Source organism: Haplochromis burtoni, unplaced genomic scaffold, assembly GCF_018398535.1.
Source record: "Haplochromis burtoni strain Fernald_Lab_line unplaced genomic scaffold, NCSU_Asbu1 Contig_148, whole genome shotgun sequence".
NCBI lineage: Eukaryota > Metazoa > Chordata > Actinopteri > Cichliformes > Cichlidae > Haplochromis > Haplochromis burtoni.
In genome coordinates this window covers 64,317-72,890 of record NW_024582509.1, presented here as the reverse complement: position 1 = coordinate 72,890, position 8,574 = coordinate 64,317, and the positions used below count along the sequence as shown (strand labels likewise).

Here is an 8,574-nt window from a genome sequence, read left to right as displayed (position 1 = left end):
ACCACTTAGACACTACGGAAAACCTGAGGCGGTTGGGTATTTACTTCCTTTGTGTATTAAAATTAAAGGGTGAGCAGTTGTTCGATTTTTTTCTGATGTCTTCCTTTCTTTACATTTGTGGCATCTTAACTGACAGTTTGATCTCCTGTTATGTGGTAGGACACAGACAGCTATTGTAGAAAGGAGGGGAAGGAGAAATCCACATTGTATGTCTTCATTTCTCATTAGCACTCCCTCCACTCTTCCAAAATCTTATGGCTGTATTGTAGTGTAGTGGTTATCACGTTCGCCTTACACGCGAAAGGTCCCCGGTCCGAAACCGGGCGGAAACATGCTTCTTTGCTTATGCGTCCTGATATAAAAGTGTCTGAAATGTTTTTATATGAGGGGGTGGAGTATTTCATTACCTGTCCTTCTGTTGTCTTCTTCCTCTTCAGCCTTTTTTAAATATATTAAAATATTGTTCAGAAATATTGTCAGGCAGGATGATACACCTGTTTTAATGTGAGGTCATAGCTGGATTCATGGACTGGCAATGCGTTCTGTGGTATTAGTGTGTTATAGGATTACTTTTTGGGTAATGAAATCTGAATGGAGATGGAAACGTTTTAGTGATTTTTGATTATTAAATTATTATTAATTCTTTCTAAACGGGTGACAACTTTCAATCATATTTAAGCTGCTGGATAAAAGTGTGAATGTAGTCACATCTATCCATAATATAAATGTGTGTTTCATTGTTGCCTGCAGATGTCCAGCAGATGTTGTTACTTAAAGAAGAGAGCTCAAGTCATGATCAGCAGGATTTGGTCCTCCTCCACATAAAGGAGGAAGAAGAGGAACTCTTGACCAGCCAGGAGGGAGAGCAGCTTCGTGGTCTACAGAAAGCTGATATCACCAGTTTCCCCATCACTAGTGTTTGTGTAAAGAATGAAGATGATGAAGAGAAACCTCACCTCCTACACTTTCATCAAACACCAGCTGAAGACAACAGAGAAGCCGAGCCTTCAACCAGCAGCTCAGTCAAACAGATTAAAGCAGAAGGTGATGGAAAGGACTACAAAGAGTCAGAACCAGCCACAAACCTGAATCCAAATAATAATTTACAACCCAATATTAATGTAAAACGTTCAGACTTGTATGAAGCTGATGATTGGCAGGAACCCCTGACAGAACCTGAACCTGAAAGTGAAGATAGTGAAGAGTCAGGTACAAATAGTGATGCCAAAAAGCCCTTTATCTGTTTTGAGTGTGGTAAGCAGTTTCTCCATGACTGGTCACTTCAGAGACACATCAGACTAAAGTCAGGGAAAAGAGCTTCAAACTGCGATGTCGGTGACAAAAGCTCTGGAGTGAACCAAAATGCAGATTCACAGGGGACAGTTCAAACAGAAGAGAAAGCATTTGGCTGTGATGTTTGTGGACAAAGGTTTCAGCTGAATGTGAATCTTAAGGTGCACATGAAAGTCCACACTGGAGAGAAACCATTTAGTTGCAATATCTGTGAAAGAAAGTTTAGACATCAGTGTAACCTTAAGACACATGTGAGAATTCACACCGGAGAGAAACCATTTGGCTGTCGCCTGTGTGATAAAAAGTTTACACAGAGTGTACATTTAAAGACGCACATGAGAAGCCACACGGGAGAGAAGCTATTTTTTTGTGACGTCTGTAGTAAAAGCTTTTCACGACTGAGGATTCTGAAATCGCACAAGAGAGTCCACACAGGAGAGAAACCATTCGACTGTGATGTTTGTCATAAAAGATTTTCACATCTAGGTGATCTAAAGAGACACAAACGCATCCACACGGGAGAGAAACCTTTCAGCTGTAGTGTTTGTGGTAAAAGATTTGCACAGAGGATGCATTTCAAGACACACATGAGAATCCACACAGGAGAGAGACCTTTCGGTTGTGATGTTTGTGGCAAGAGCTTTAACTGTAAGAGAAATCTGAAGACACACATCAGAGTCCACACGGGAGAAAAGCCATTTGGTTGTAATGTTTGTAATAAAAGATTTTCACAGCCAGGAATTTTAAAGAGACACATGAACATCCACACAGAAGTTAGGAAATTTGTACCCGGTAAATCAAGAGGAGTCTATTTGAGGTTGCTCAAATCTAAACCAGCCACATCAGAAATGGAGCAGCTAGCCATCAGAAACAGACAAGGTAAGGGATTAACTTTCCTCATACTGTTGGTTAAATACCATTTAAATAACAATTTCTCCCAGTGCTGTTTCTTTAATGTATGACAGTACTTTCTTCAGGAAGGCTCAGTAATTTTTCCAGTGTCAGTGCCATTTAAGGTTTGGGACTTAGACCTAATTGAATCACAAATCCAAAGGGAATGGATTCATAAGTCAGATTAATGTGGATGTCAATGGAAGCACCAGTGAGACACAGTTTAGAAAAAGGCCAGCAGTGAAAATAATATTAACGATGTGCCTGTTATTCTGTGTGGACCCAGAAACATGTTTTCATAGGAGGAAATGACGTTTCAGTGTTAAGAAACCTTTTGCCAAATTTTAAATATGAGCAAACCCTAATGACAACAACAGCAGCACTTACTCTACAGTAAAATTTACACAGTAAAATTTGCTATGTCTGCCAAACTGATTTCATATTTTAAAATGCACAGTAAAACAGAACAGCAGATTTACATTTTTACCTGTAGTCTGAGATGCCTTCGTAGCCTATGTATGTATGTGTATTTGTATGATTACAAACACAAATGCATAGTATGCATGTAGCCACACCTGTAAAAGTGCAGAAATATCCATTTTTATATCCATCTAATAATGCAAAGCTCCACCCAAAGCACAGCTACATTTAATACATTCATAAAGTGCTTCCCATCTGTGGCCAGGTTATAATCCCCAGTTAACCTAACCTGCATGGGTTCAGATTTTTTATCCTTCTTTTTCATCTTATTTTGTATCTTGTTCTGAACGCAGCCTTCTGATACTACCAGGTGCAGGTGATGTCCTTAAAACAATTTTAAAAAAGATAGTGGTATTTTCATTTCCAATTTGTATGTTTGCAGATGGCATTGTGATCATTGTGAGAGTAGCTACCAGGTGGAAGAGAGCATGGAGTGGTGGTCTTATGCTCTGAAGAGCAATATAATGAAAGGAATGTGTGAATAAGAAGGAGACATGGAAAAGTGAACCTGCAATGAGCACAGGTATTAAAGATAGATGAGTTTAAATACCTGGGGTCAGCCACCCAAAGGTGAAGAAGAGAGTGCAGGCAGGGTGGAGTGGTTGAAGGCAAGTGTCAGGGGTGATTTGTGATGGAAGTATCATTTGGAGATGGTGGGACTGACAAAAAGGTGGTAGACAGTGAAGGGATAGTGGATAAGCTGGACAAAGGATGCTGAAGATGGAGCTGCCAGGCAGGTGCAAAAGAGGAAGACCACAGGGGAGGTGAAGGAGGATGTGCAGAGGGGGTGATGTGACAGAGAAGGATGCTGGGATAGGGTGAGATGATCTTCTATGCACCCCTAAAGGGAGCAGCTGGAAGAAGAAAAAAAAGAAGAAAATTGTAATAAAATATTTATTTACAAATGCATTTGATGCTATTTGATCCAAAGTTTGTTATAATTTGTAATCCAACAATGATTACTAGCTAATTAAAAGACAACTGGTGGAACCAGGGTAAAAGACTTCGTCCAGTTTTGTTGTTAAAATCTACAAAATAGATCAGCAACAATTTGTCGTTCATTTTATTTCATATATTAAAGCTGCTGAGGATATGTGTACTTACACCAGGTCTCCATAATGTGCATTTGTTTGAATGTGTCCTGCAGCTATCCAGGTTGATGAAGGTGTTTCCTCAAACCCCAGTCTGGAACAGAAGGACCCAGACCTCCTTCACATGAAGGAGAAACAAGCGAAACTCATCACCAGTCAAGAAGGAGAGCAGCTTAATGGTTTGAAGGAGGCCAGCCTCTCACAGCTTCATCAAAGACTGACCAAGGACCACTGCGAGGCAGATGTTCCATTCTTTAGCTGCTCTGAGTGTGATAAACAATACCTCTACAAGCGATCTCTTCAGAGGCACAAGAAAAGTCATTCAGCAGAAAACTCTGCCAGCTGTTTGGTTAATAAGAAAGCTTCCAGACTGGAGGAAAATGTAGTTGACACAAGCAAGAAAATATTTGGATGTGATATTTGCGAACAGCGATTTCATCAAAAATCCCATCTTAAGACTCACATGAGAATTCACACAGGAGAGAAACCCTTTAGTTGTAATATTTGTGGAAACATATTTAGACATCAGTACAGTCTCGACAGACACATAAGAGTCCACACAGGAGAGAAACCCTTTGCTTGTGATGTTTGCAGTAAAGGTTTTTCACATCTGTGGGATCTGAAAAGACACAAAAGTGTTCACAGAAAGAGCCTTCCACCCGAGGAACCCAAAGATCTTGATAAGGTGGCCCCTATTTCACCATCAGCTATATCAGAATTAGTGCAGACACAAGTCAAGAAGGATGTAGGTAAGTGAGATATTTGTGTTTGCTGGAGATTAAAGAAATGTAAACTATTTCCACAAAACTTTGTAAAAACTGCTTTGTCTATTCTTGCTGTTACATTACTGGCAAAGATTACAAAGGATTACTAACTTTTGCAAGATTAATTTTTGGATTCCTGCTTCCTGTTGTTATGATAAAATTACCTCCTACTATAAGTCGGAGAACATCTTACCAAACTACCAGTTTAAAAGTGTTAATAAGATCTGTTAAAAACATTTGCAAACTGTGCTGAAAATTAGGCTTAAAAAAACCCTTTTTTGTATGGAAGTTAAACCTTCTTCTCCCAAAGAGTCATTGGGTGTCTCGCTCTCTTATCTTGTCTATTATTATTTGAAATATTAGAATCTTTAAAAAGTTCTTAAATTATACAGGTGTGCGTAAACAAGTGAATAGCACTTTACACTTAGTAATATTTATACCCTTTATTTATCTGCTTTGTTGTATTGCCAGAATACAGATAATTTCTTCTAAACAATTATGGAAAGATGGGAAGTCTGGGCTTCTCTGCTCAGACTGCTGCCCCTGTGTTCCAAACCATGAATGTGGAAAATGAATGGATAGATATTATACAATATTATATTAGAAAAGAAAAAATAGACATACCAATTATGGTTAACCCAGATGATGACCAATATAAAACTATTAAGATAGAATTAATGAAATTGATTTAAAAGAGCCTAGGGCTCATAAGATCAGAAAAATATTTATTAGGGGTATTTTAAAATGTTCAAAGTCTGTTTCATGAAGGCATGGTGTCATGTATCGCACACACATTGATAAATATATATTCATATTCCATCCCTGCATCTATTTTCTTCCAGTTATCCTTATTTTCCTCAAATATAAAGCTATTGCTTTTGTTGTGACCCAGTGGTTCAACTTCTATTGTCAAATGTACTCTTAACTGGCTAACTAATAACTGACCTGACTTTAACCAGCAAGTTAGAGTACATTTAATAATAGATCTTGAACTGAGGATGGTTCAAGATGGTTCACTGTTCCCTGCAGATGTCCAGCAGATGTTGCCAGTTAAAGAAGGGCTTCCTTGGACTCCAAGTTTCGACCAGCAGGACCCAGACCCACTCCACATAAAAGAAGAAGAGGTGGGACAGAAGCGTAACAGTCTGGATGAGGCTGATATCATCAAGTTTCCATTCACTGGTGAAGATGATGAGTTTGTGCAGCTTCATCAAAGCACACGACAAACAGAGTCTCCAACCAGCTTCTCAGCTAAGGAGATTAAAGCAGAAAGTGATGAAGAGGATGGGGGAGGACCAGAACCAGCCTCCTACTTAGAACCAAATGTTAATTTACAAGCAAATGCTACTGGAAAGGCTTTAGACTTTCACCAGACAGAAGTTGATGTTAAATGTCATGTGCCTCTTTTAAATTTTGAATCTAAAACTGAAGATGGTGAAAAGGGTTGGACGGAGAATGGGCCATGTCAATCAGAGGTAAATAGTGATGTGGGATGTAAGGCCGCTGAAAAATCCTTTAGCTGCTCTGAGTGTGGTGAGCAGTTTTTCTGCAATCAGTCTCTTCAGCATCACAGACAATGTCAATCGGGAAAAGGGAATTCCAGCTGTTTGGTCGATAAGAAATGCCTTAAAGTGAAGCAAAATGCAGAAGAGAAACTGTTTTGTTGTGATATTTGTGGACAAACATTCAACAAAAATGCAAATCTTAAGGTCCACATTAGCGTCCACACAGGAGAGAAACCATTTAGTTGTAACATCTGTGAAAAAACATTTGGGTATCATTGTAGTCTTAAGACACACATGATAGTCCACACAGGAGAAAAACCATTTGGTTGTAGTTTGTGTGATAAAAAATTCTCACAGAGGATACATTTAAAGACGCACATGAGTGTCTACACTGGCACAAGACCGTTTGTTTGTGATGTTTGTAGCAAAGGATTTTCACAGCTCAGGATTCTGAAGTCACATATGAGCATCCACACAGGAGAAAAGCCATTTTACTGTGAAGTTTGTCCTAAAAGATTTTCAAAAACAGGGGATCTAAGGAGACACATGATTGTTCACACTGTGGAGAAACAATTAAAATCTGCTGATTGTGACAAACAATTCACACAGATACATTTCAAGATGCACATGAGCGTCCACACAGGAGAGAGACCATTTTGTTGTGATACTTGTGGTAAAAGGTTTAATTGTAACAGAAATCTTAAACTACACAAGACCTTCCACACGGGAGAAAAACCATTTGTTTGTGAAATTTGTGGTAAAAGACTTAAGTGTGACAGAAGCCTTAAGATACACATGAGCGTTCACACAGGAGAGAAACCATTTGGTTGTGCTCTTTGTAGTAAAAGTTTTTCTCAGTCAGGTATTTTGAAGAGGCACATCAGAATCCACACAGGAGTGACACCGTTCAGTTGTGACATCTGTGGTAAAAGATTTAACTGTAAGGGGATTCTTAAGTTGCACAAGCGTGTTCATTCATAAGAAAGGCCATTTGTGATGTTTTTGGCAAAAGATTAAAGTCTAACAGCAATCTTAAGAACCACTTAAGAATTCACACAGGAAAGAGACCATTTGGTTGTGACATTTGTGTCATCAGATTTAATGAAGAGGGAAGTCTGAAGAGACACATGAGATGCTGTCATGTAATTGTGGGGAAAGATTTATGAAATTTCATAGTTCCGGTTTCAAAAGAAAATATGTAGATGATCTAAGCTGTGCAATTTTGGCTTTAGTTAAACTAGGAACTCGTCAATTAAATAAAGTCTGCAGTAAGAGTATGGAGATGTTGCTTTCATGGTATTAATCTGCTAGAAAGTCTACGCATCAGGTGCAGTGGCATGAAAAGTAACAGAGTCAAAGCAGGGAGGAATTCATTGTGGATCACTCACAGCATTTTGTTCCAGGAGACTGGGCTCTTTGTGAAACCAAAAAAACAGCATTTTTTAACTTAATTAATGTATCACTTTCTTTTAAAAGTCTATTTCAAATCTAGGTTTGGATATGTTTTGATAACAAAATCATTTGGTTAGTTTTAGGCAACAAAACCAGGCCAGGTCAGGGTTAAAATCGACCCATTCACATAATTCTCTGGTAGAAAACTGTAGGAAGCTGTCACTCATATGCATTCTGACTGCATGGCTCCAGTGATTGTATGGATTGGAACAAATTAGTCTACAGATGCTTAATTTGTTATGTCATCCAAAGGTTTGCTTCTTGGTGATGCTGCATGGTCACTCAGTAAACTGTTCTGGAACATAATCTAACAACCAAGACTGTCTGACCAGCATAGTTTTAATAAGTTTAACAGCCTCTGATGGAATAAAGAAAATATCTTGGTCTATAAACTCTGTTTTGTTACTAGAAACATTCACCCATGCACCATTTTACACAACAGTGGCATTTCCTGCTAATGGCAACATCATCTTTGTGAATTTTAAAATATCTTGGCCCCCGTATCAGGCGAGTATGGAAGGCTGGATAGCCCATGACGGGTAAGATCCCACCTCAAAACCCTGGGACAACCTAAGGCAGGCACAGTCACGATTACTCGGCCTCACTCAGTCCCTGTGAGCTCAGACTCACGGGTGAGATGAAGTGAAGAGGATGGGACCTCAAGGGGTAAAGCCGCTGGGCTAAGGCGGAGGTGGAAAGTGGCAAGTGGAGCCCTACCTTCTGGCTGAGGACAAGGAATGCTGCTATTTAAGGTAGGAACTTAAAATTTGGATTAGCAAATTTGGGAAGGAGAAAATTGACTGTTTAAAGGCAAAATTATGAAGGGATTTGACACACTGCAGAAGCAACATATGCAAATTCACATACACAAGCAGAAAATGCATTAACCTTACAAGGACAAGCTCATAAAGATTAATGCATAGACATTGATTGAACCTGGCTAAGAACACAAACATACGCAATGAAGAACAGCTTGCTATTTGTATGAGTGATAGAATGGTGTGAATGTTTAATAAAATACATTTGAGTTTGAAATTGAGGAATAACTCAGAGAAGTTATATCACAAAGGGAGTGAGTTATGAAAAGAAACGGTGATT

General features: G+C 39.0%; 1 protein-coding gene and 1 non-coding gene across 3 annotated transcripts in view; both read left to right on the top strand.

Annotated features, from left to right (window-relative positions):
- LOC102309857 (zinc finger protein 2) overlaps positions 1 to 7,958 on the top strand; it is a 17,457-nt gene extending 9,499 nt beyond the window's left edge. The window contains exons 3-5 of one of the 2 annotated variants that reach the window (XM_014336759.2): positions 751 to 2,172; positions 3,812 to 4,504; positions 5,549 to 7,958. In XM_014336759.2, coding sequence (XP_014192245.1) covers positions 751 to 2,172; positions 3,812 to 4,504; positions 5,549 to 7,005 — 3,572 coding nt within the window. In that variant the 3' untranslated portion in view covers positions 7,006 to 7,958. Of the gene's footprint in view, positions 1 to 750; positions 2,173 to 3,811 lie in introns of both variants that reach the window. The other variant, XM_014336760.2, reaches the window with a different exon arrangement.
- Positions 261 to 332, top strand: trnav-uac. The gene has a single exon. It is a non-coding gene; the product is annotated as a tRNA-Val (tRNA).
- Positions 7,959 to 8,574: the final 616 nt, after the last annotated feature.